We start from the raw sequence: 27,719 nt of genomic DNA on the forward strand, positions 1-27,719 counted from the left end.
GACGTGTTAAATTCTCAAGCTGTACATAATATGAATGAGTTTATGTTTGGAAAAATAAAAATATTTTGTTTCACTTAATGGCTCGGGGCTCTTCCTCTTCCCTGCTGTCGAGCGAGGCTGTCTGGCCCCATTCACATTCATGACCACATTCACATGCAGTCGCATACAGCTGCCTCCTCCTGCACCTCCTTATTTACACTGATAGGAAATTGTGGAGCAGAGCAAATAATTTGCCTAATGACTTGTAACATTTGTCACGCTGAGGCGAGCCTGGCGTCGACAATGACGGTCAAACTTACTTGTAATGCTTTATTTACAGTGGGAAGGAGCTACACGGCCACATACGGAGAAAACATGAGCTCCATTCACATTAAGCCAGATTGGGCCCTTCGTGTGTTTACATCAGACTTAGACCGGGCCAAACGTTGCTAATCAGGGTCAATACCTAATGCACTGTTTGCCGTCTGAGTGGGGGGTCTTGTCATTCACTAATATGCTGCTGATGGAGGTACACATGGTGCCCTGACGAAGACAAGCGGCCGTCTGTCTGTCTGGGAGGGAAGTGGATTCCCAACATGCACCTCCAGCGACACCAGGAGGCACAGTGGATAGAAAACAAAGGTGACGCATTAAACAAGTGTAAAAACAGCATACGGCACCCTTTAAAGTTTATATATTTCATTGTTTTACAATGTTAAAGTGGAGTTTACGTGCCTTATTATCATTTACAAAGTGATATAAATCAAAGAGTGGATACAAAACTGTGTGTTCACATATTCAATCCTTTAAAAAAAACACACCTGAGTCATTAATGTGCAGCCGACTGGCTTTAGATGTCGCGTGATCAGATAGATGAAAATCACTCGTGTAGCCAGAGTCTCGACTATATGTGGTATAAATTGATTTGTATATACTGAGTCTGTTATTTAAAGGTTCTTGGTTGAACAAGTGTGTGTGAGAGCAACACCGAGCCATCGAGGACTTCACAAAAGCTCACTGCGCCTGGTTTGTTATTTTAGCCTCCCGTCTGTCATTTTTCCTCTTCAGCCTGGCCGCGACCAGCGAGAGGTTGTTCTTCAGATTGTGATTTATGTCTGACACACTTGCCAGCTCTCTTTCTTCCCTTGACTTTATGATTTATGTGCATGCTGGTCCTCGTATAACAATGAAGTCCGTCACAGCATTGGCTCGTAATTTAGATCAGGTCATGTGGCCGTTTGCTGCCGTGACTTTTGACGTAGTGACACTGAATACAAAAGAAAAGAAACGGTCTGAAATATAAGTGCGTGCCTCTGTGGCCCCCCCCATGCAGCTGGGACCCCCCTTATGACCGGCCCTGGCTGTAGGGTTAAAGGTGCATCCATCAAATACTTGCAAAAAAGTATTTTCCAGCTACATGTAAAGAATTTAGATCCCAAAGACAATAAAAACCCGAAAACCTCTTCATACAAACCACAGAGTCACTGTGTACCAGCTTCTTGAACTTTAATAGAGCTGAAACAAATTAAAAAAGAAAATTACAGTCCCAAATATTTTTTTTTTTTAAACACAAATATCAAAAAACTGTCAGATAGAAAAGACAACAAATCTCAAAAAGTCTCAAAGCTTTTGCATTGTTGATTTAATCATAAAAGACCTGATATACAACCTGCAACATAAAGCGATAAAAATAGAGTGTCTGTTGTTCTTATAGGTTATACTGTAAACTCAAAGCTTTGCATTCTGCTAGATTTATGTATCCAGTACAATAAAACAGGAGGGCACAAACTCTCCAGACATTTAAATATAGTCGACAAGTCATCACACAGCAGTACTCGGGCAAACTAACACTTTCTTAATCACAATACAGTTATTACTCCAAGTCAATTAATTCATGGACATTCGTGCATGGTTGAAATAGTGGCTAAGTATTTACACGTTTATTAAATATCAACATGGGCAGGTTAAAAAAAAAAGAAGGAAAGTAAAGAGAAATGCGATGGACACACACACGACCACATTTTGTCTGATCTACTGTGATGGTTTTTTAAGTTTCCAGTTCGACTGATGTTCTACTGTCGAAAACAAGCTGGGCGTCCTCAAACCAGCGCAGTGTCGGCGGGACGCATCACGAGCAGTTTGGATGAGGAGCTGCCGTTATTGCCGGGCCACACAGTCACCATCATGAGCAACTCTCCCTCCTCCTCCTCCCCCCACAGCCATCAGTCTGAGGTCTTCACTGACTGTCGGCGGCGTGACTAGAAGGTGTGTTGTGATCCTGTGTAGCCCTTTTAGGTCTGCTGGTGAGAATGAGTAAAACCCTGCCTGCCTGCTTTCAGTCACGTTTGTGCTCAACTAGCATCACCAGAAATTTGTTTCTAAAAATTGAAAATAATGGCATCAATATAAAATAAAATAAAAAAAGGATTCTGTTATAGTTTTTTTTTTTTTTTTGTAAAATTAGACTGACCAGTGCTGTTTTGTTTTTCAGAAGTCTTCTGCACTAAAAAGGAACCGTTTAAAAAGACAATCTAGGAACCACACTTCCTCCTGAGAATCAAGTGTAGTCGTCAGTGCCCTAATTTTAAATATAAATTAAAAGACTTAATAAAAAGAGGAGAAAATAGGCATAATGTACTAAAGATGGCTTACTTATATCCTCAAAATGGCTTGACTATAATACTTTCTCAAGCAAATGTACATTAGAATAGCTAAAGGGTTGGGAACGACGAATCAGACGGGACACTTGAAGGGAATCCTTCACTAATGAGGTGTAAACTGGGCTCGTAGAGGGGCTGACGTCCTCCGTGTTTGAAGTAGCAAACTAGGACTTGGCCCAATCAAAGGTCTTTTACACACCTTTGAACTGAATCAAAAGTCATAAGCCAGGAAGAATGTAAAAAAGCCAACAAGTTGTTTATTGTAGGTCTATGGAGTTTAGGTTACAGATTTGATACTGGGAACAGAAGACAAAAACTTGCTGGAGTTCATTCGTAGCTTCAGTTTAACTGTTTGACAGTGGACTATATCGACACGTACAGTCTAACAATATAATCACCTACCATGCTTGAGCTAATGAGCCAAGGTTCCTTTCAAATCATTTACTGTTTTCTTAAACTTCGCATACAAACTACGCAAAAAAAAAAAAAAAAATATTTACAATTTGTAATAAAAAAGCAGAACAAAAATCACAGCACAGATAAAATACACAACCCTGAAAAAAAAAAAAAAAATCTTTCCTAACATCTGCCGGGCAGCAAAATGTTTCTGGTTCCTGATTTTACAAACATTTTAGATTTTTTTTTCTTTTTAAAAGCACGTCATTTAAAAGTGGTAAAAAAGAAAAAAAAAAAGGACAAAAAAGAATGAAATATACAACAAAAGAAATAAGCAGATGATTGGATGAGACTGAACCCACGTTGTACATGTATATAGATATAAAGCTTCAATTACACTCAGGGCTGGTCTCCTCTCTGACGTGGAATGTTTCGCTCCATATCGCTCTAGTCGTCAGTTGGTGGTTTTTTTTTTTTTTTTTTAGATATTAAAAGTGGGCTCTAGGAAAAGAAATCAAAAGCGGGCTGGAGGGATGTTCCGTGGCTTGCGGTGGGTCTCCGTGTCGGCCACCAGTCCGTTAGAACAAGTGTCTTAGTAATATCCAGGCTGATACTGCTGGCTCCACGGCTTCTGGTTCCAGAACTGAACAGAACACACAAGAGACACAACGTTTACTTCCTGCTTCTACTGGAATGTCTTCCAAAATGTATGCACCCGTATATACTGTGTATGCAGACTGTTCCTCGTTAGATATTGGAAAACACTGACTTCTTAATTTTAGCAGAGTGAAGACAAAACTAATAAGAAAATACAAGTCACAACTCTTTTGTATTGATGTAGTTAAAATAAAGAGCTGAGTTGTTATGAAAGTACTTCATTCACAAGTTTTACATTTTGGAAAATTAAAATAAACTCACAATAGTAACGTGGGAAAAGAGGAAGTTCCACATCAAACACTGCTTTGATGTGGAAAATACTGAGTGGTTCTGTGTCGTTGGTCAAATTTGGGCTTTAAACTGAATCTGAGTTGTCTTTAACATCAACAGTGTGTCTGTACTCTGGTGTGTTGTGCAGAAATACTGACCCCTTGCTGCCAACTCTGGTTGAAGGCCTGAGCCTTGTCCATGCCGTTCCTGTTGCCACCGTAGCTGCCGCTGTTCCTGTTGTTACCGAAGTTTCCATTCTTGTTGCCGAAGTTGCCACGGTTACCACCTCTCTGGTGATACTGGAGACAGAAAAAAAGACACAAAATGTTGATGATGCATCTTTCATGGTGGATACCAACACTGGGTATGAGGACGTACAGGTGTCAGGATTAAACCCACCTGTCCACCAGGATGGCCCCTGTTTCCACCGCGGTTCATGTTGCCTCCACCTCCTCTGTTCATGTTCCCTCTGTGCATTGGGCCGCCTCTGTTCATGTGTCCACCCCTGGGTCCCATGTTACCCCTCATCGGGCCGCCCCTGGGGGATCCGCCCAGGCTGGGAATGGGACCGCCACCGCGGTTATAGTTTCCACGGCTGTGGAAGGCTCCTCTGAAGGGTGGGGGAGGCAGGAAGCCACGAGGTGGGCGGTTGAAACCACCACGAGGGCCAGGAGCTGCAGAAAGATCAGAAACCGTGTCAGAATGAAAGTGATTTAAATGGCTTTAAGTTTACTACAGCAGAATATTTCTGTACATCCCACAGTGTCAATCATACCTCCTCTGAAGTTGCCTCTGTTCTGGAAGCCTCCGCGGCCGCCACCTCTCTGTCCTGGTCCACCACCACGGCCAAACTGGTTCTTGCCTCCGCGGCCACCACCACGCAGGCCACCGCCTCTTTTTGGTGTAGTGCTTCCCTGGTTGGGTTTCTTCTCAGCAGGCAGTGCGGTCTTGCTCTCCTCTTTGTACTGTTCCAGCAGCTTGGCAGCCTCCTCCTTCTGCATCTCAGCATAGATGACCTCACTGAAGCTCTCTCCCTCCTCAGGCAGAGAGTAGAAGCCTGTAATGGAAGGAAGGAAAAAAAAACATGATTCAAAAACACTGACGTCGACAGAAAAAGAGCGACCCAGTAAACGTTTAACCACTAAGTGTACTTCATGGCCCCAAGCTTCTCTCATACCTTTCATTTTGAGGACTGCGTGCTCAGGCACTTCTTTGCCGTCACTCTCAACCTTCTGCTGGACTCTCTGCTTGTAGTCCTCGTCAGAGGGGCAGACCACCACGGCCTTACGCTGGAAGCCTGCAAACAAGCACATCTTCCTCTTCTGGCCCGGTGCAGACAGGTTAGTCTGGAGGAGAGGAGAAAAAAGGCTCAATTATGCCGTGGTTTATAATGTTTGATTTTAGAGTCACAAAGATCATTTTAGGCACCACCTCATCAGATCAATGCTAAATCAAGATGGAGCGCATCAAAAATGGATCAATGACTTTTCCGAGTTATCTGCTCCAGCTTGTCCACATGTGTATATTGAAATAATGGATGAGTCTGGAGTCAGTGCCGGCCACTTACATGATCCAGGATGTAGTTCCTCTTCTTGCGAGCAGCAATCTCGATAAACTTTCCCAAGAAAAGCGGTGCTCGCTGGGAAATGGCGGTCAATTTTGTAATGTCCTTCGACTGACGCTTCAGGCTGTTGATCTGCATTAAATGATAGAAAAAAATATTTTTTAATTACAATTAATTCAAAAACCTAGAATAGTAGGAAACAGATTGAAATACACAGTTAGCAGTAGCTGTGTTTATCAGTACTGACCATCATCTTGTCTACAATGGTGTCACTGCCTAGGATGTAGTATTTCCCGGGGTTCTCCTGGACATGGTTCTTCACCCATGTGGTCTTTCCTGAGCCTGGCAGGCCGACCATCACGATGATCTACACAACAAGAAAGGTAAAGAATGAATTACGGTCGCCCAATACAGACTTTAAAATGTTTGAACACTGAATTTTATAGTTATGAACATGAAGAACTTTAAGAGAATATGCTGACCTCGCAGTCGGCCTTGGTCTGTGGCCCCTTGAGCCCCCGGACTCGGTCATCCACAGGGATCTGCTGCAGGAAGGTGTATCCCTGCGGCTGAGGGAAGTACGGCGTCTCCATCTGGCCAAAGTTGAACTCCACAGCACAGTTGTGGCAGATGATGTGGGGGAAGAGGGCCTGGCCATTCAGGCTGTCCTTGCTGAACTGGAAAGCGACGGCTGGCTCTCCGCCGTTCTTGGCGAAGGACAACACCACCTCGTCACCCTCAAAGTCCTAAAACAAAGAGAGCAAGTTGTAAAGTTGTTTTATAGTGTCATGAAATCTTTACCAGCCATTCTAACAAATTACACTTGATTTTAAACAAAGCAGGCAGCAAATAATTTTGTGTGAATTCTTACATCTAATGAAACATCAGGATCCTTCAGTTTCCAACACATTAAATATATGTAGTCACATTATTCTACAGAGAATGATCCTGTACATATCTTTAATTATTTCTACTTGAACTGATGATCTTATCAAATACAAGCATCCCTCATGTCTTACAATAAGGCAGCAGATGACATCATTCTCCTCGTAGGTCTCTCCAAAGTCCTCCGTCACACAGTTGGTGGTCTTCTTGCCTTTCCCAGAGTATCCATACGAATGCTCCTCCTCGCCTGAACAGTGATGGCAGAAAACAGAATATTGCTGAATGAACACATCACATCTTAGTCAAGGTTTGCTGTCATGGTGTGTGAATCATCTGTTGGCAACAAGCCAGCCACCATTACTATGATGCAGCCGGAGCCATTTTGCATGAACATGTCATGCTGCTTGTGAACCACTAGAGGGACCTCTCGAGACAGACTGCTGCTAACAGAGGATTCACAGCAGCTTCAGGTTTTAGTGTCCTGTTATTTGGCAGACCTTCTCCCAAAGAGTTAATACAAGGACAGATTTCTTACATATAATATCCAATTAGTGTAATGCACTGTTAAGTATATTTTAAAAACACTGCAGTATTTTGAGCCCTACAGGTATTCTGCATGATGAATCATAGCAAATGGCTGCACTGGCCAGGGTCACCATTTTGTGTATCGCAATATGAATGATATCCAATCATGTTTACGTCTTTACGGACATAAAATAAACTATTTTAGTTCTGTTTCTGTCCACCACATGTGTACTGTGATCAAGTGGAAATTATTTTGGCAACACGTTAAAGAAGCACTGCCAAGAATAAATGGAAAGTTACAGCTGCCCTCAACACTTGATTCCAGTAATACTGAATGACCCAGTCAGCAGCACAAAACACTGGAGACTGTACAGCTGAAGTGTTTATAAAGATACTGACCGAGGAGCAGCGTGCCAGTCGACAGGGACCAGCCGACCTGCACGTCGTGGATCTCCATGTTCTTGCTGGAAATGTGCTTCACGGGAATTTTCTCTGTGATCTGTTGACAAGAAGCAGAACACATGACTGACGTTATCAGGAGACATTTGCACTGTTCCATGTTGCACCTGGGCTACAGATGCTGTTTAAAGCCACACATAAAGCTATAAAAACACACGATGGTTCTGTACCTTCATCTCAAAGCAGGCTTTGCCCTTGTTCACACCATAAGTGCCCTTGCCTCCAGACCACAGGTAAGCAAAACTCTCCATTGTGAGAGATGAGGCGCTGTATCGGTCCCGTGACACCTTAAAGTGCAGGTCGCAGTTATCTAGAGCAAGAGGGAGGGAAAACACATTCATCAGTTTATCTAAAGGTCTCTGATAAACACAGTATGGTTGATGTTCTAGTTAACGGTCACACTGTCTTCTTTGCTGTCTTTAATGAAGTAGTTTGCACTTACAGGCATCCAGGCAGACCTTTGTGTCATCAAACTCCTCATCTTCTTCCTCCAGGGGTGGCACAGGAGACTTAAATGAAGCCCTGCAAAGAGACACCAACCGGTCATTTTGAATATTCACGTCATTGCAACTGAGTGGAACATACAGATGTCTTGGGTACCACACTTTCTGAAAAATATTTGGGGAGAGAAGTGGAAAGACAGACTAGGGGCACCGGTACAAACAGACAGTAAACTGGGCAAAACGAGCCTCCAAACGTTTTTTTTTTTTTGTTTTGTTTTTTGGGTGTTATTGTGAGCCTGGGCAGACATCACTTACCTTGTGGTGTCCAGTGAAATCTAAAAAACGTGAGAGATACACAGAAAGAAAGCTCCTCCGCTAGCCTCAACATGCAAGGCTATCCACTGGTGAGAGTGATCAAATCAAAGCAGACCGCGTCCCTGGGAGATCAGTGTTTATGATCTCCAGGGCTGCTGTGGGGGTCAGTCAAAGCGATGGCGGGTGCAGTTATATTTTTAAACTTCTCATGTGTGGAACTCTAAATGGAAAGGTCAAGACTCGCTCACTGTTCTGTGTAACTATGCAGTACAAGTTGTCACCATGCGTAGCTGCTTGAAATGAGCAAATCAAAGTGTACTGAGAGCTACAGCAACTTACCAACTCTGTAGCTTGAGATCAGATACCTTAATCTCTTAGTGGGAAGCTTAAGACGCTACAGGATGTTGTGAAGAGGATTAACATTTCAGTGATGCTTTAAGCACTGTTCAGGCTGAAGTCATGATCCAGTGGAGTAATTAATTAGTAGGAAGAAACAGATTTGGGGTTCTTTGTCTCTTTCTCCTCCTCTGCAGTAGTCTACACATGTCAAAAGACAGCCGTCATCGCATTTGTCCTCAAACAGCCTCGAGCTCTGCATGAATGGGTTTCTACGGGCAGATTTATGGGGGCACTGGAGAACATAATGTCTGAATTGAAGCATTTGGTCAATGGAGTCGACCAGCGGGCCACATGATGCCCAGGGGCTACTGGTTTCACATAGGGTCGATTAATCCTCCAGATATTGTATTTGGGCAAATATGGACGTAAATGGGGGGGAAAAAAACCCACTTGATTTTCAATTTGAAATGGCCACTTCCAAAAAAACCCAAAACACTTGATTGTCAGCTTATAGGAGGAAAAAGTAACGGCAGTTCTGGCACCTTGAACAATTATGACTTTCCCCAATATGTTGTTTATTTTTTAAATCTATTTTTTTCTTTAAAAAGATTCCATTTCCTGCCAGTCGATCCTTACAGTGTCAACAGCGCAATGAAAACAAAACACTGACCGAGAAGTAGGTACAGGTATGCACACACACACGTACTCTCAAAAAACCCCAAACACGCCATGCATGATGTCACCTGCAAACACACACGCTCCCACACTCGCATCATGATTAACAAACACACACGAGACATGATACATGAGACAGAAATAGCATCTGGACATCATACAACCAAACAAAACAAAAAAAGGAAAAGAAAAGAAAGGAAAAAAAGACCATTGCGAGGCAAAACGATGGACGGTCAATAGCGAGCTCCTCCGTGGACGTTCCAAACACTTTGGGAATCCTGCTACCCTGCAGCAGTGGACCCCTCCTCCCACGCCTCTCAGCTAGTCTCCCCCACCCTCCCTCCATTCAGAAGTGCACATCTGCTACTTTCCTCTGGGTTTGTTCTCTTTTAGCAGCCTGTTTCACCTTGAAGGACACAATGGGCTTTCCAAAAACAATAAGTGGCATGAGGAACAGATGTGAAGATTCATAGAGACTTGATAGTTGCACTTCTGCTACAGAATGCAGTCCATTTAAAAAGACACAACTGTGAGTGGGCACTGTAAAGAGGTAAATGGTAAGGCTCTTTAAGTAGTCAGGGATGACCCTCAAAACATGTGTGTGAAAGTAAGGTCATTAATAAATAGTATAATACTTGAAAATGAGGGTTTTCCTCTTGCTAGTAGTAAGTGCATTGGCACTTAAAGCCAATACAGTTCAACAAAGCTATGGATGGCGCTTCAGGGATGCTGAAGGCCATTTTTGCTCTGTCCCATCCTTACCAGCTGTATTTGTTCTCTTCAATAAATTCAAAGTAGCCCCTTCCATGTTCCTCCCGGCGTCTCTTAACACCCTTCTTATTCTTCTGATCAGCATTCGTGTCTTTGTCCGCATCCCCTTTGAAAATAGAACAAAGATATAGAATGAGGTGCTCCTTTTTATGTGAGAGAGAGGTCGGACTGGCAGTGGGGTTCTGGCCCACAAAGCCCGTTCATTAGTTACATTCTGTCGACCATAATCATCAATATTAATATAAAAAAAAAAGGTAGCTAAGAGGTAACACCTCATGTTAACACTTTAACAACACAATCATATACTTCATGAATTGAAACAACCCTAAATGACCAGATAGTAAATTACAATATAAGCTGGTCCAAATGAACATTGTGAACAGTGTGTGTGCTGGGGCTGGAAAAAACAAGTCTCTGCAACATAAAGGGACATTAACCCTGCAATAAAGGGCTGAGAATATGCTGTTTAATAGGGTTTAGATACAAATCTATTGTATTCAGGGAAAAATGTATCATGCAAGGAGATGAGAACCTACTTAGACCTCAGCTGACCCCCCTCCCCTCCCCCATATCTCACCCCACATCACCTTGGCAGCTATTCATTTATTTTTAAACCCATTTATTCCCATATTCATTCCAACAAGACGAAACTTTCTATTCAAAAACCACAAAACTACCCACGTGTTAGACCAGCTCAGTTCAGTCTCTCACCCAGCTTCAGCACGACTCTGGGGTTAGCTAGTTCAGGAGTTCCCAACACCTTAAGAATTCAAATTTCATTTAGACTTTCACACAGTCGTTATTTAAGAAATTAAAAATGAAAGTGTGATCCTGGAATGCCAGTAGGAGTATTAACGCTAACATGACATGAGCGGGAGGAAACACCCTGTAATTACTGCATTAATCCCCGTTTGTCTCAACTTCTGAACATTTGCAAACATGTAGCTTTCACGTTAAGCCATTATTAACCAGGTTGTAACGTAGTTAACTGAGCTAACAGCTAGCCCTGCACCCCAAATCGTAGCGAAACGTCAATATGGGAACCACTGAACTAGCTAACCGGCTGATCGGCTAGTTAGCACTGCACCACAGACAAAGAAAATGAGGTTAGCTGGCAAGCTAACACGCTAACCAAGCAAAAAGAAACGCCGGACTTCGCCTAATTAAGAGCGCAGTTATCACTTCTTAACGTTGACTATATCTAACAACATTAGATAATGAAATAATAACGTTAACCATTGAGGACTGGACTATCAGTAGTAAAATGATTAGCTAACCAAGGTGGTGACCGATGCTAACGCTAATTTAGCTAACCGGCTAACTGCTTCAGTTGGTGGCTAACGCTCGCTAGTCAAGTGAGGTCACGGTATCTAGCTCAACATGGACGCTGTTGTGCGGTTACGCATTCAAATTGTGTCTCTCCCAGCCGGCTCCCTCCCGCGGTAGCATTAGCGCTAACGTTGTAACGTTATATAGCAAAAAACCGACACCCAGCCACAGACCATCCAGCCAGTCACATTACTCCAGAGCAAACGGAGCCGACTCACCCTCTGTAGCCTGGTCCCCGGGCTCACCATCCTCCGCCTCGATTTTCTCCATGTCGTCCACATCTCCCTTGAGCATGGGATCCATCTCGTCGTCCTCTTCCCCGTCCGCGTCCTCTTCCCCCTCACCCATCTCCTCGTCCTCGGCAGCGCCATCTCCGTCGCCTCCATTTTCCGGCTCCTCTTCCTCCTCTTCTTCCTCCTCCTCCTCGTCTTCGTTGGCTTCCATGCTTTCTTCTATCGGGCCATCATCGCCCTCTTCCTCCTCGCCCATGCCCTCCTGGTCGGCGGCCTGCTCGCTCCCCGCGGCTTGCTGGTCCAGCGGAGAGACCAGGGCCTCGTCGTCCAAGGCGGCCTGCAGGCGGTCCATCAGCTCGGCCTTCAGCCCCTTATCCGAAAGATTCCGCTTCTTCAGCTCGTCTTTCAGCTCGTTCACTTTCAGCTTCTTGACGTTAATTGAACTCATCGTGACGGAAAATAATGCAAGAAAAGATTCACAGAACAGGACGAAAAATAAATAACTGGACGCACTTTTGTTTAACGGATGTTAGCTGAAATCTGCGCCAAATGGCAGCCGCGCTGTCCGACCAATCTCTCACCGGCGAAGGAGCTGCACTGAGCGGCCGTGTGGGGGAGGAGGCTGACGTCACCGGCCGTAATTACCCAGAGAGCACCGCAGCAGCGCCGACCATCTGTCACTGGCTTTATAACAGAGAGCTGCTGGTAGAATAAAGTGGGACAATCCTCCTAAAAACAACCACAGGATGTTAATCAGCGTGTATTTATCTGTGTAATCAATATGTTTGATTATAGGTAAATGTGTCGTGTTCTGGATTTTAAGTGGGAGGAGTTAAATGTGAGAATAAAGGTTTATTATAGGACACCATGGGCAGTATTGGCTGTTTACCAGGAGTGTGAATTTAGTTTAGTATTTTATTCTCCAACTTATAAAAATGTAAATACACCTGTAGACAAACAAACAAACTAAATGGGACTCTAAAGGTGTATTCTGTCAGCTATAGAGCGATAAAAGAAAATAACAGCAGCTAAGAATATGTATATTTTTAAATATAAAAGGGTTAAATAACAAGATTTTTTTTTGCTGCAGCAGCCAAAGGACAGAATATTACAAAAAACAATAACAATAATGAAAATAAACAATATCATTAAAAATGTAAGAAATAGAATAGACTTGTATATACATATAAACGTGATATTATACAAAATTAACATGTAATTATAAACAGTGTGGCATTGACTTTTTATTTACAATTACAAACCGTACCCATCGATATGAGATGATGCTCCGGCTTCTGGCAGAAACCACATCATCTTGATTTAACTAGTTTTTCATTGACACTGAAAACTGTGATGTAAAAATGTAATAATTCACAATAATCATGTATAATGTCACATCACAATATCACCTTTTGACCGTATCGTGAGCCTTCACCACATCTCACTGTTATCAGAAGCTCCTTGATACAATTTATTTTAAAGGGTTAATCCACCAGTTTAGTGCTGCACTTCCATAAAGCCGTATGATTCATTAGAGACAGATAAAAAGCAGAATGGTCAGAACTGATGCAGCAGAGGCTGCTGAGACGTCTGGACTCTCAGTGTTTTATCAAACTCTATAAAAACAGGAGCCATTGTTTCTTCTCAGAGTCGCTCCGGCTCCACAGACGACGTTACACTTCTGTTTATGAGACTTTAACAATTAAAGTTCACCTTTGATGAATTCTGGGGGTGTAAATCACAAGCTTCATCAGGATACTCTAGAATATCAATATCAAAATAAAAGCGTATCTTAAAAATGGCGACAAAATGAATCGATGTTTTCACTTTGCATCGATGCTATTGGATCGTAGATCATTGAATTAATATAACGATCAGGATTCACTATTTACTATTGTTCTAATAGAAGACAAGAAATCAATATATAAACTTTAATACATAAGATCATGGTTGATGAATTAGATTACAGCATTAGATATTGATACGTTCACACTTCTTCCCGCTCCTTTTTGAAGCACTATTATTTTGTTGGTTTGTTTGTTTATGGTCTAAAAAAATGAAATGTACATGTTCAACATAAAGATTTCAATCAATCAATTAATGTAGGAATAACAGTCCTCATATGAAGGAGGCTGTAATGTAGAGTTGTAGTAAAATGAATAGAATGTTCATATAGTCAGAGAAAAAGTCATAATCTAACTGTTAATCATGACTTTTAATCTCACAATTAGGCTGTGACTTTTTAAATCTCATTATTTTTCCTCTCTTTCTCATAATTTAGACTTTCGATGGCATAATAAAGAATTTTCATCTCAAAATTACAACTTGTTTCTCTGTCAAACTACCTTTTCATCAGTTATTCTTCTTTAACTGGCAGAAATTGTTTCCACGAGTTAACAGAAAAACTGACGACTGTTCAAAACTTCTTGTCTTCTACAGAAACTCCAACTTCACATATGAAGAGAAACTAATGAAATCATTTTCCTACATCTGTCAGTCGATGTCGAAAATGTTTATGCACAAACAGAAAAGCCGGCCTTGAAGACATTAAGGACATGTTAATGTTTTGTCACATATTGATCCAATTGCATTCATGCAAAGTGAAAACATCGATTCATAACCCTGACATTGTTAAGATACGCCTTTATTTCGAAATTCCCACCACGCCTCTGTGCTTTGTTTTTATTAAAGACAGCAGATTGTTTTTCCATCAAAATGTCTGGAACTGTTGATAAAATAATATTTATATATAAGAGTTCAGTAATAAAACTGTCAAATCATGTTTTTGTTGCTTTTTGTGAGATGATATAAATGTAACAGATTGTGTTAAATGGAAATATGACATCATCTCATATTGATCTCAGGCTCCTGTATCCAATCACAATGTAAAATCGTATCGTGGCAGACTTTGTGAGATCAGCAAATATTGTGTCGTTGTCCAAAGAACAGATATGATATCGTATCATGATGAAACTTGAGATTTACACCACTAGAATTCATCAAAGAGGAACTTGAGTCATTAAAGTTATTCATACTTTTATTACTGAGCTTGATAAAACACTGAGAGTCCAGATGCACGAGATGCTCAACAGATGATTTTGTGATGCGACATGATTAATGATTATTATCGATTATTACATTTTCACATCACAGTTATCAAGTGTCAGTGAAAAACTAGTAAAAGAAGATGATGTGGAGTTTCTGTGAGATACTGGAGCATCATCTCATATCGATCGCAGGCCGCTGTATCAGATCGGTTTGTTTGGTATCGTGGCAGACTGTCGTATCGTCGTCCTAAAGAACCAATAAAATATCATATCGAGATGAAACTTGTGATCTAACCCTCGTGTATATGAAAATATGTTTATTCTGAGCTGCTGATATTTTCTTTTATTGCTCTATAAATGACAAAATACACCTTTAGAGTCCTGTTTTGTTTGTTTGTTTGTCTACAGGTGTATTTGCATTTTTATAAATTGGAAAATAAAATAAAACATTAAACTAAACATTTATTCTCACATTTAGATGATGTGACGTTTCTCACAACATCAGTAGAACAAACTGTGAAGGACAAACATCTCTGCAGCACGACAACACTTCATTAAAAAAAACAAGTGCAGTTTTATTTGGATATTGCACTCAGTCTTATTGAGACTTCTATTATTTTGTGATTAATTGTGCAGCCATGCCTCTTGGCACATTATAGTGTAAACTGTACCTTCTCTCACAGACTGCTCCAGCTCTGCACTGCCACACGCCATCACACTGTACAATAACAGCTAAAAGTCTGCTTATTTATACATTTTAATACATTTTATATATTGCATTTTATGTTTGCTTTAATATGTCTAAGTTGTTCTTTTTATTTCATTGTGTTGTTATTGTCTCTGTGTGTAATGCTGCGGCTACACATCATTTCCCATCTTAGGATAAATAAAGTCTATCTATCTATGTTTCAAAGCTCGTGTCAGCAGCTTTATGTGACTCTTGTTGTGAGCAGACTGATGTGATGTAGGAGAAATGATAAAACCCAAGTTGCATCTCATTAACAGTGCAACAGCCTCCTTCTCCTCCTTCTCCTCCTCCTCTGCTCCTCACTGCCTCCTTGAGGCGGTTCTAATAAATAACCAAGTGAAACCATGAAGTGTCCTCCGGTGCGCTCACTGCTCCAGCCTCAGTCCTGCTCCAGCTCTCCGCCTGCCTCTCTCTCTCTCTCTCTCTCTCTCTCTCTCTCTGCAGTCTCTCACTTTGATTTGTTTTTTGTTTTTTGTTTTTTTAAATTCAAGCCTACAATGAACGAAACACTTCTGCTGTACCTCCATGGATCTTTGTCAAGAATACATAAAAGTGCGTCCTGCCTTTGTTCGGATATCTTTTTAAATATTAACAAGTTGTCATGTCATCTCTGACTGGAAGAGGAGGGAGACTGCCTGCCTCCTCACACTGGGTGAGTCACATTTATTCACCATCAACGAGAACGTGTTCAAACTTGTACACAAACTAAAATAACCCTGTTGGTGTTTATTAGAGTTTTGAATCTATCAGAGTGATGTAGTTGCGCTGCTGGAGGAACACATGGGTGTGGTTACAGTTCCCACGTCGATAGATATCTAATTTCCCACAGCCCGAAGCCCACATACATCCTTATTTATGATGATTTATCTGCCAGAGCTCAGAAGTGCAGCATCACTGCGAGCAAGTCGGCTTTTCTGCAAGTGCCACCGGGAGCGACCGCCGGTCCAAGGAGCGTCCTGCTCCTGAGGGCGCAGGGGGGACCAGAGGAGACCCGCAGCGGAGCATGTGCCAGAGAGCGGCCGCTGTCCCGTCGTACACGTCCCTCCCTGGAGCCGGAGGGGACCGCATCAGGACCACCATGTCGTTCGGAAGCGGGACCATAAGTCGAGGATACAGCCGAGGCTGCGAGAGGAAAGTTGCGCGCTGTGAGAAGTGTTCAGCGACCCTGGTGGCTCTGAAGAAACAAGCTCTGAGTCTGGCGGTGCACCATCACTTCTCCTGCAAGGTCAGTGACCAGCAGCATGTAGCGAGGAGGCTCTCAGGATTAAACATGTGAAATTATAATCTGGGAGAGGAGAAAATACTGTGAAAGTGGAGCTGATGGGAGTGAAGGCAGCTCTCAGCAGGTGGTGGTACAGGGGAGTAGTTGATAGATCAATAAAAACACTGTTTATTATATATTATAGAGTATAAGTACAATAAATTAACTATACAGAACATTTACCAGCAGTGATTCTGATTATTAAAGGGCTAATTGAAGCTAAATTACCAAAAATGTGCTAATTTTAAAGGTGCAATATGTAAGAATTTGCTCCAAATTTAAAAAAAAAAGGAGCGGGGCAGCATCTCACCACAGTAACTGCTAACTGCCGCTAACTGTTAGCTTGTTAGCTTGGCTGTGGGTGCATCTAGCAGTCCGGCTAGCACCGGAGCAGGGACGAGTAATTTCTTTGATCGATTATCGTTCTGAACATTTTTTAAATGACTGACTTGATGTGTTTTTGTTGGAGATGCTACGTTAGCTGATAAAACATCGTAAACATAAAGTTATTTGATTAATAAACTAAATAACACAAAATAATGAACTTTTACTGCTTGAGGCTAATAAATCGCTTAAATGTAATAACATCAGTTTGTCTTTTTGTAGCTTTTAAATCAAGAACTACTTATATTTTAATTGAGGACATTTTCTCATTGCAGTATTTTATATTTTAATTGGATATATTTGAGAAGCAATCGCTGTATTCTGTGATTGTAAGATACCTCCTTGTGCCGTCACTGATTGTGGGTCAGTCATTTATATTTATAACCGTGATTCATCAATTAATAATTGATCGTTAACACTGTTGGCTAGCTGGTTAGCACGCTAACTTCGGTAGATATTTCGGGAACATAAAACATCGAGGTCATGATACCCTTTTTTTCCCATTCTGTTGATGGTTTAAGTTCATTTTTAAATATTTTCAAGTAAAATATGAATATTAGTGAACTCTAAATGTTTAAAGCGGGCTGCATCTAATGATTAGTGTCTTTACTAATCAGCTAATCAGTTTGTTTTATTGTTGGTGTAAAATGCTCATCACAGTTTCCTGAAGCTCAAAATGATGTTTTTGAATTGCTCCTTTTGTTCGACCAACACTTTTCATTTACTGTCATGAATCCTCACGTTTAAGAAGCGCTGACTCGATCGATTAATAGCCGCAGCTCTAGTTTGGAGTGTCGGTCTGACAAAACAAGTGATGTAAAGACGTCAGCTGCGTCTCCAGCAAACTGTGAAGGACATTTTTCAGACCAAAGGATCGACGGCTTTACTTAAAGAACTACTCATGGGTTGCAGCACTGATATAATCAAAAACATGTAGAATTTGTTCCTTTTTAACACATTTTCTTGCAGTATGTGCGAGCGGTGTGTGTTGATGTGTTTTAAAGTGCATGTGGGCACACCAGTCGGCCTCTGGGAGCCGAGCGCCGCCCTCCATCTGTACATTTGTCACCACTAACATCCATCAAACACACTCCGATCGACAAAGTTAAAACCAGTGCCATTCGTGCGCGAGTGGTTTTCAAATGGACATGAATATTTCATCCCCGACATCCGCGTGTCATCTCCACAGCGCTCTCCATCGAGGGAAGACTATTTTATTTTTGTCCTCTTAAGTGGGATGGGGCACAGCTACCACAGGCCGGAGCGGCAGGAGAGATGCTATCTTGTGGCCACAGACATGGCAGGCAGGAGAAATCTGATAAGCCGGCTCGCTCCTTTGCAGGTTTATTGATCCGAGCGCGACTTCTCAAAAGCATCGAGGCTTCTGTAACGTCATCTTGTTGAGATGGGCTCACAAATCTGGCTGGAGATGGAAAGTCCGGTCCCTCATCTGGCTGCAGATCCTGACTACTGTAATGCAAAACATCCAAAACTGCAGTTAGAATGTTACTCAGGAGGGTTTTTAAGTTTTAATGACTTTGTTTTACATAATTATTCTGAGCTCCAGGAGAAGATGAGTCACTGCCAATGTGCTGTGAGCTGAAAGGATGGAAGGATGGGTGGATGGATGGATAGAAGTATGTGAAGATGGATGGATAGAAGGATGGAAGAATGGATGGAAGGATGGATAGATAGATGGAAGGATGGAAGGATAGAAAGATGGATGATGGATGGAAGGATAGAAGGATGGAAGTATGAATGGAAGAATGGATGGAAGAATGGATGGAAGGATGGATAGATAGATGGAAGGATGGTAGGATAGAAGGATGGATGATGGATGGAAGGATAGAAGGATGGAAGTATGAATGGAAGGATGGATGGAAGAATGGATGGAAGGATGGATAGAGAGATGGAAGGATGGAAGGATAGAAGGATGGATGGATTGGTGGATGGATGGATGGAAGAATGGATGGAAGGATGGATAGAAGAATGGATGGGAGAATGGATAGAGAGATGGAAGGATGGAAGGATAGAAGGATGGGTGGATTGGTGGATGGATGGATAGAAGGATGGAAGTATGAATGGAAGGATGGATAGAAGAATGGATGGAAGGATGGATGGATGGAAGAATGGATGGAAGAATGGATGGAAGGATGGATAGAAGAATGGATGGAAGGATGGATAGAGAGATGGAAGGATGGATGGATTGGTGGATGGATGGATGGATGGATGGATGGATGGATGGATGGATGGATGGATTGGTGGATGGATGGATGGATTGGTGGATGGATGGATGGATGGATGGATGGATTGATTGGTGGATGGATGGCTTGGTGGATGGATGGATTGATGGATGGATTGATGGATGGATTGGTGGATGGATGGATGGATTGATGGATGGATTGGTGGATAGATTGATGGTTGGATGGATTGGTGGATAGATTGGTGGATGGATGGATGGTTGGATGGATGGATGGATGGATGGATGGATGGATGGATTGGTGGATAGATTGGTGGATGGATGGATGGATGGTTGGATGGATGGATGGATGGATGGATGGATGGATGGATTGGTGGATGGATGGATGGATGGAGGTGAAGCAGGAGGTAGTGCTGGATGTGTGTAGCTGTCGAGGGCAGACTGAACAGTGTGCGACAGGAGAGACGCTCTGTCAGGATGAAGAGTTTGATTTGTTTGATGTTCATTTTGTTAGATTTGACAGCGTGTCGGGAACACGGATGTCAAAAAAAGAAGCTTTTGAAGTGGTGGTGGGACTTTACACTTTTCCAAACGTCATGTTGTCAGAATTGTCTAAACTGAATTTGATTATTAGCCTCCACTGACAACAACTGTCTGGTTAAATTATCCTGACATGACAGAAAGAAAACACAACTTTAACGATATGAAACGCTCCTGTAACCTTCGCTGTGTGGTAACATGTTGTAGGCGGTGAACAACAGAGATTTATGACAGTATTATTTTATTCTAGAGTGTTTTGTTTTTTGCTTACTGCACATTTAAAGATGACGGGCAGTTTTAATCAATACTACTGACTCCATGATTACTTCACTAAGTGCTAAGATTTGCTTCCAGTGGCTTCCCACGACTCAGTTCCATTTGTTCAGTGATCAATCATGTAAATCAGATATCAAACAAAGCAGATCTGTTTTGTTATTGTAGCTTCTTCACAAGAAGCTCTGATCTGATCAGCTCTCTTTTGTTCGCAGCAGTAGAAGTGAAATCATTTCTGATATTTTTGTCTTGTAACCTTACAGGACTCCAGCGATCTGTCTGCATTTCTTCACGACAACCTTCGAGTCCATAGTCGTTTCACCAATGAGCCGCGGGACAGAGAGAGGGAGCAGGGTGAGTGTGGCGCCTGCGGTGTAAACCTGAACCAGCTCAAACAAGAGGCAGTCCACTTGGCTCTGAGCAGGGGTCAGTCATTAGCTAAGCCCCCCTTTGAACACAGCTTTAGCACCGGCACGCTGCTGGGACAAAGTGAGACAAAGCATGGAGACAGATCTTCGAGGGAAGCTGCCATCACGGCTGTGCATCAGTCCCGCAGTCGCACCCACAGTCCTCACAGCCCGAGAAGCCCGAGGACGCCTCAGAGGACCCCTCAGACCCTCAGACGGAGGGGGCCCAAGCCCGGCAACCCCGACATGGACCGCTGGGTGGAGGAGCAGCAGCAGCTGGTTGCGTCTAAATCTGCGCCCAGCACTGACGGTGTCACCATCTACGGTCATCGTCAGGTACCCCTAAAAGCCTTCTCCTACCACTAAATCACACATAGCACATCCCCTAGTGTGCATTTTCCGTTTAATGAGCTCTGTGGGTGATGAACATCTTTACGGGCGAATGTGTCAGCAGAGCGATAACTCACAGTGCCTAATCAGAGCCTATTTAGATCCCACGGCCGGGGACGTTTGTTTTAAAAGTACTTTACTAATGGAATGGAATTGGGTCATGATTTACCTCTGTCATAAAAGCCAGCCAGTCAAAAAGCACTTGTGATCAATAGGAGGGGGATGGTCATATTTAACAGGGCGGATGGTGAAATATGCATTACTGTGATGGAAGCCGGGCAGGATTGAGCACCACCCTCCCCCCAAAGTCCCAAATGAAAAAGCTTATAAACCTGTGAGAGGTGAGTGTTTTATATGATGTTGTTCATTCAGTCTGGGCGGGATTACTTCAGATCCACATACAGTCAATACTTGTAGATATCATGTGACCTGGTTGACGGAGAATTTCATCATAATTAGCCATTCACTTAACCTCTCGTATAGCTTAGCATCTGTGGGCTTCCTGGGATTTCCAAATCACCTCAGCAAAAGTGCTGAGAATTGATTAAAGAGGGTGTTTATCACTTCCAGCTCCTTAGCTTATTGTGCAGCAGTGTTTTAACCCCCACGTTATTTTACGGCAGCCCGGTCACCAGAACATAATGTTCGGGGTTAACGTTTCTGCACATCACGGATACGTCTGCTTATTAGCTGACTTTCACCTCGGGAGGTGGAGAGGAAGGTGGTGGAAATGTGCGACAGCAGTTCGAGTCCGTGGGGAGATTTTCCACATGAGTCGGCTGTTTTGAGCACAAAGTCGGAAAATCTGCAGCTGTGTTTTGTTTTTTGGGCCTAAACCTCAGCAGACCATCAGCACAGCGCTGTGACAAGAGAGCAAAAGGAAACTGAACCTAAACAAACGTAAAGTTTGGACATAATAAAACGTTAAGTTTGATCTGTGGTTTTGCAGAAACGTACTTAGCTAACGTATCGTCTGGTGATTTGGATGTTTAACTGCAGAGGGAATTTCATACTGTAATATTTTGTTGGTTGTTTACACAAAGCGGTTCTTGCTAACACATCCACTGTATGCGAGCTGGTCCTGGATGCTGTCAGAGTTCAGGCTAACGTTGATGACCACTAAGTTCACATTCAAACACCATCGTTAGCCAAACGCATCATGTTCGAACTTTGTCCTCTTGTAACAAAAGAAAACAAGGTCAAAGCTAACCAGCTCTTTTTTTGTTTTTCCTTAACATACTTAATATGACACAGTATATTCACCTACGCGACTTCCTTCGCATCCATTCACTTTAACCCAAACCAGCAGTTTCTATAACAGGACACTGATCTTTGTTCTCGGAGCGAATGCTTAAGTGTTTTATTCATTCACGGTTAGTGAATGAAAACTACTCACACCGTTATTATTGCTGAGCCCACTTTTGAAATTTACCGTATTGAGAACATTGTTTGTGTACACAGAGTTTACTAAAAAGAAAGTTTTTGAACAACTCACGTTAGCAGTAGCTTGTTCCGCTCGCCGCCGTCCTGCCAGTGGAGAAGTGTCGATCTCCGAATGTGACGTAACCTGGAGGACAGTTAAGAATGTTCTCAATGCTCGTGTTCATGTGTAGAGACCCTGGTGATACTACGAGCAAAGTTTCATGTTGTGTCGAGACTTCTTACTGTTTTAAAAATAGAGATTTTGATGCTATCGTAAAAGCTCCCGTAGCACTCCCATTGAAAATGAGTTTGACCTGAAAATGAAAATACGGTAAATCTTAAAAGTGCCTCTTTCATTGTGCATAATTATGCTTTTAAAGGAAGGTTTGACTCGGGTACATTCACAAAAAAAGGAGTTTCACTTTAAAGCCTGTAACGTGTCGCTGGTGCTTCAGTTATTATGATGCTTTCTTATTTATGAAAGCTGTGTTGAGCAAGAAATAATCAAATTGTGTTTTCAGCTTCAACATCTAAACATTGACTCATCCAAACACATTGTCATTCAAGTCATGGAGCTAGCATTAGCTTAATTAGCAAGCTGATAGATCTGCTGGAGAAAAGGCAGCAGAATCGATGTTTGCCAGCCAGAAAATGAAAAAAAGAGGCCAGCTTTCTTCTTCTGTCTGAGATTGAGGATCTATTATTTTCAAAATTACCTCGAATTTCAAATAATGGCACTGACACAGTTATCGACTTTGAGTGGCCTGCGAGAGCAACAACAACAGAAGGGGGCTGGTGACTAAAATAGTCCTGAGAGCTGCATTGTAATTAACCTATTATTCTTAATAGATACCTCCCATCATATTTAACCATAACAATGAAACATCTTACTCAGATGAAACTGTCCTGGGCTTTGCGAGACCGTATGAGAAATTAGCCAAGTGGGTCCAGTGCGAGAGCCGATCGATACGGGTTTATGTGGCTGACGTGAAACGATATGAGAGGACGGAGAGTGAGGAGAGAGGAGACGAAAAGGGGGGTTAAGGAAAAAATGGACAGCAGAGGAAGAGAGAGGGAAATGTTTAAGACGAGACAAAGACTGGAGAAGAAATGACGATTTAAAGCGACGGAGTGGAGGAGAAAATTAAGCACAGACAGAAATCAGAGCGGAGAGAACGAGAACGTGAAGATACAAAAAGGTTATGACAGAACGTATGAGTCAAAGAGAGGACAGGAGGAGGAGGGATGGAGGGGGAGTAACTGTACATCATCCATATTACTGTTGGCTACATATATTAACTGAGCCTCCCGTCTTTGTCCTCCTGCGAGTCTCCTTCCAAACTCTCAACCACTGCAGTCCTCCTGCGGCACTAATTGGCGGTTTACGGTCGAACACTACTGAGCTGATGTCGTTATCTCGGGGCTGAGACGTGGACAAGACGTGGAGCCGGAAAGCGGCATTGAGAGGACAGTAATAGAGGGAGATGTCGGCTTTGTGTCCTGCGGCGGCGCTCGGTGACTCCGCGTTGAGTCGTAAAGCATCCGAATGCTGAATAGGTCATGTTCTGCTCCACGCGGCCCAGTTATGAATGAATGAATGTGAAATAAAACACACACCTTGGAGCTACAGCTGTGTGCAAGTGTTGGAGTTACTTTACATGAAGTTGCTTGACTGTGTGTGTGTGTGTCAGAGGCAGTGACCGTGTGTTTGCTGCAGCTCTTCAGCTCTGAGTCATGTTTTAAACTCAGGCCGCAGTCACAAACTATCCCTCACACTCCTCCTCCTCAGAGAGCTCAGAGCTGTCGCAGAACTTCCTCTGATGGCGAGTGTTTAACCCACTGTGCCCTCAGCATCATGCCCTACTTAGCCAGACGCACCCCACGCTCGTCCCCAGAGTAATTCCCCTGATAATAGCCCCTTTTGGTCGTTGGGTGCAGGAGGGCAATTATAGATTTGGATTTTGTTATAATGAGCTTTTCTCCCCGAGCAGGCTGCAGATGATGCCGCGCCGGGCTGCGGTGATGCCGGGATCGTTCAGACGAGCTCCAAGATCCCTCACATATCCAGAGTGGTGACCATCGCCAACACCGCTGCCATGTCCCTTTTAGCCAGGTACATATATTTATATTAAAAACAGCAATTCTAGTGTGTGAAGTTGAGTTTCTGTTCTGTTTGCAGTGTGAGTTTCAGTGCTGTGACATGCCGCTTCCTCTTCTTCTTCTTCTTCTTCTTCTTCCCCCCGTAGGGCGGCCGAGAAGCTCAACCTGATGTCGAGGAAAAAAGGCCAGGCTTCCGATCCAGCTCCCGCTCATCTCTCCACCTGCTTCAGGGAGCTGATCCAGAAAAACCCACCGCCCGTCCCCTCCTGCCTGCTCCAAGCTGCCACCAGAACCAAAGACTCACCCACTGTTGGCAAGGTAGACAAGATTCCACTAGATTCACAGTAGATATACACATATGTCACTTTTTCAGTGAACCACATTTGATCTGGTAATAATTACAGCAAATCTTATAAATGGTTAATAAAATAACCAATTTAAGCACTCGTTAAATTAAACTGATGAAGCCAAACTGTGTGGTTAAGTTTAAGATCACATTATACGTACGTATGTTACTACACATGCTTCTTTTTTCAGCACCGAGGTCTCGAGGGAAGAAGGGTTCTTATTTATTTATTAAATACTTAAAGGCACAGTTTGACATTTAGGGAAAAACACTTATTTATTTAATTTACATGAGAAGATTGATGATAGCCTGCTGATGTCTGTGTGGTGCGTATAAAGCTAGTAGACATTTAGTGTTGCTTAGCTTAAAAAAATATAATTTAATGTGTTTATTTGGAAGAATTTAAGCAAGATTATATAGGAATCTGTTATTCTGTGCAACTCAGCACATTTTCTGAGTGCGACACCACCGTCATGACCACAGAAACAAACTAAAATGTCAGATGCAGCCTAATGTCTTGTGAGTCTACACAGGTTTTCTAAACGCGGGTACATCCACAGTCTGTGATTTTTGTCTGAAGCGTCATGGTGCCTCGTGTTTCACGTCACGAAGGAGCCAGAAACAGTTGTAACAGGAGAGGAAACAACAACAACAGACGCGCTGTGAAAGAAGCATCTGTGAAACTGTAGATAAATTCTTTTTAGCTTCACAATGGCAGCAAAATGTCTTGTTTCATAGAATTTCAGCCATCCGGTCCGATAACATTTGGAAAGTCTCAAAGAGCCTGAAGATTAAATTACTTTATCCTCATTCAAGTTAGCTCGGCGCTAAACAGGAAGTTAGCCGTATGTCAGTGCAGGACAGACAAATGCACCATTCAACACCCGAATAATAACTCACACAGAAAATATTCTCAGTTCAGGCGTCTATGAGACGAGCGGTATCTCCTCGGCCACTTTGCGCCTCATATTGCGAAGTGTAAATACATTTATACACTTTGAAAGTATGTGCCGCTATTCTTACCCTCGACCACCAGCTTGGAAGTGTTTTTACTGCCGTTGTTGCCGAGTAAAGAGATCTCAGTCAATTTGGAGGAGATCCTGTATCACCCCCCTTCTGTATGATACACTGTAATGTGGTGCTAATGTCTCCATCTTGTTCCTCCCCTCCCCTCCTCTCTCCTCCTCTGGGAGAAACTGTGCGGATCAATATGGCTGCCGGCCCTCGCCTTGTCTCACATAGATGGACTCTTGGGTTCAGTCTAGAGTTACAGATAAAGGCTCGCTGTCGGCCACACCTGCCGAGCACTCAGCTCCGTGTGCCAGATTATGTACGTGTGATGATTTCCTCAGCTCGTAAGTGGGCGTGTTGAATAATTTAACCCTCATAAACAGAGTTTGACACATGTTCGATAGAGTTAGGGAGCCGCTTCTTGCATAAGGGACGGAAATTATGAGGAGGCGAGAGGAGAAGACGCCTCCACAGTCGGAGGGAACTCGCCGTCTCGTGCGGCAGATGGAATATGGCTTCAGGTTCTTGAATTGTCGATGATGTCATCGTGGTGTAATGCAGCCCTGGATCATTTCAAGAAAACCACATTCGACTCATCATCGCGGCGCACGGGGCTTCTTACAACCTTGCAGACCTGAATCCTGATGAAGAATAATTTCATAATTGGTTTATAAACCTTAATAGACCTCGTTGTCTTTCGCAGGGTGAATGCTGTCTTGTCTCCCTGCAGACTAAGACCTGCGAGCCTTGTTAAATGCCGTCTGAGTCGGGTCCTAACTTAATTTAAGACCGTAAAGCCTCTAAAATCCCGAGGCTTCCTGTAGAGAACTGCATTAAGGAATTAATGTCATGACATGTAGAGATATAGCAGGCGGTATGCATCGCCACGCAGCCGTGAGTGCACACATGCTGTCTGCTTTTACTGGACCGACGGCTGCAGCCTCAGGACAACATGTCTCTGTTTTTAGCCCAGTTTAAAGGAGCAGTATGTAAGAAGTGTAGTTGAATACATTAATGTTTGCATGTATGTATAAATCAGTGACTGCCAGATGTGTTAAACGGAGCTGCCTCGCTGAAGTCGTCTCAGTTGGAAACATTTACAACAGCACAGCATGCCGTCTTCAGCTCATCACCTCGACGCTCAAACTTAATCCTTTTTGACATTTACTACTTTGCTCTGCCATGATTTCCCTTCTCAACTCACATTTCATGAAACAGCATCTCAGCCTCTGACGGCTCAGCAGCAGGAGCTCAGAGCGAATCTCACTGTTACTCCTCCATCTCACAACTGTATTAGATGTCAGGCTTCTGAGTTAAGACCCCTGTATGGTAAACATCGAGTCTCGAGGCACTCCTGATGTATTAACAGAAGCACATATATGAGCCGCAAGTGACATCGTAACAGGAAGCTTTACCCAAACAATATGCAGTCCCTCCAGAAAAACACAATTATGCGATCGCATAATTCAATGCATAATCAGCCAAAGTCTGCATATTTATGCAGGGGCTGCATTTTTTCAAATACGCACTTTCGCCGCATAAATTGATGATTTCCGCGCAAAATATGCGGGGCTTGTATGATTTCATAATCCCCGCATTTTCGTTGCAAAAAAGTTGAAAAATGTTGCGTTTACTTCACACAAGAGCAGCCATTTTCCCCTGTTGCCATGGAAACGTTATGAAGCGACGTTATTACGCGACATGAACGTCATCAAAAGCTGCAAAACCCCGCGATGAAGCCATGATGAAGCCCGCAAATCAGTCTCATTTGCCAACAAAAAATCATACTAGTTTCAAAAACCTTACAGTTGTAAGTATATTAGTAGTGTGTAAATTTACGTTACAGTAAGAGATGCACTTTGTGCATCGGAAGCACTTCTTTTAACAGAAGATGTCTGTTTTGTGCAGCTACCTCTGTAAAACAGGAAACACACATTTTATTTTCTTATATTTTATTTATTCATATTTACAGAAGTTGTAGCATATTCCTTTTGTAAAGCTACAGAACTTGTTTGACTCATCAATGATTTGTAAGTTTGAGCCATGTGTTTATTAAGGTCTGAAATAAAACAAGATGAGAACTGAAATAT

At 42.7% G+C, this 27,719-nt stretch overlaps 2 protein-coding genes across 5 annotated transcripts in view; one reads left to right on the forward strand and one right to left on the reverse strand.

The window, feature by feature from the left end:
- Positions 1–1,604: 1,604 nt before the first annotated feature.
- On the reverse strand, positions 1,605–11,948 carry hnrnpub (heterogeneous nuclear ribonucleoprotein Ub). Its single transcript, XM_030404875.1, has 14 exons — positions 11,486–11,948; positions 9,930–10,044; positions 7,838–7,917; positions 7,566–7,705; positions 7,336–7,435; positions 6,546–6,658; positions 6,009–6,272; positions 5,774–5,893; positions 5,530–5,658; positions 5,140–5,308; positions 4,738–5,019; positions 4,362–4,636; positions 4,121–4,261; positions 1,605–3,678 (listed from the first exon to the last, which is right to left on the reverse strand). Exons 1-14 carry the CDS (start codon positions 11,946–11,948, stop codon positions 3,628–3,630), a joined length of 2,442 nt encoding a protein of 813 aa, XP_030260735.1. The 3' UTR covers positions 1,605–3,627.
- A 3,704-nt stretch (positions 11,949–15,652) lies between these two features.
- Positions 15,653–27,719, forward strand: part of kif26bb (kinesin family member 26Bb) — a 29,200-nt gene continuing 17,133 nt past the window's right edge. For 3 of the 4 annotated variants that reach the window (XM_030406038.1, XM_030406039.1, XM_030406040.1), the window contains exons 1-5: positions 15,653–15,947; positions 16,170–16,520; positions 20,217–20,696; positions 24,164–24,285; positions 24,419–24,590. In XM_030406038.1, the coding sequence (XP_030261898.1) occupies positions 15,897–15,947; positions 16,170–16,520; positions 20,217–20,696; positions 24,164–24,285; positions 24,419–24,590 (1,176 nt within the window). In that variant the 5' untranslated portion in view covers positions 15,653–15,896. The remainder of the gene's footprint in view (positions 15,948–16,169; positions 16,521–20,216; positions 20,697–24,163; positions 24,286–24,418; positions 24,591–27,719) is intronic. The other variant, XM_030406041.1, reaches the window with a different exon arrangement.

Source organism: Sparus aurata, chromosome 22 (genome assembly GCF_900880675.1).
Source record: "Sparus aurata chromosome 22, fSpaAur1.1, whole genome shotgun sequence".
NCBI classification, from domain to species: Eukaryota; Metazoa; Chordata; class Actinopteri; order Spariformes; family Sparidae; genus Sparus; species Sparus aurata.

Bases quoted from the DNA above. Each gene is read 5' to 3' on its own strand.
- hnrnpub (XM_030404875.1), bottom strand. From the start codon at position 11,948: ATGAGTTCAATTAACGTCAAGAAGCTGAAAGTGAACGAGCTGAAAGAC. The intron at 6,273-6,545 runs GTAAGACATGAG...TCTTTGTTTTAG, and splicing joins ATGTCATCTGCTGCCTTATT to GACTTTGAGGGTGACGAGGT. The intron at 5,659-5,773 runs GTCAGTACTGAT...CATTTAATGCAG, and splicing joins CCATTGTAGACAAGATGATG to ATCAACAGCCTGAAGCGTCA.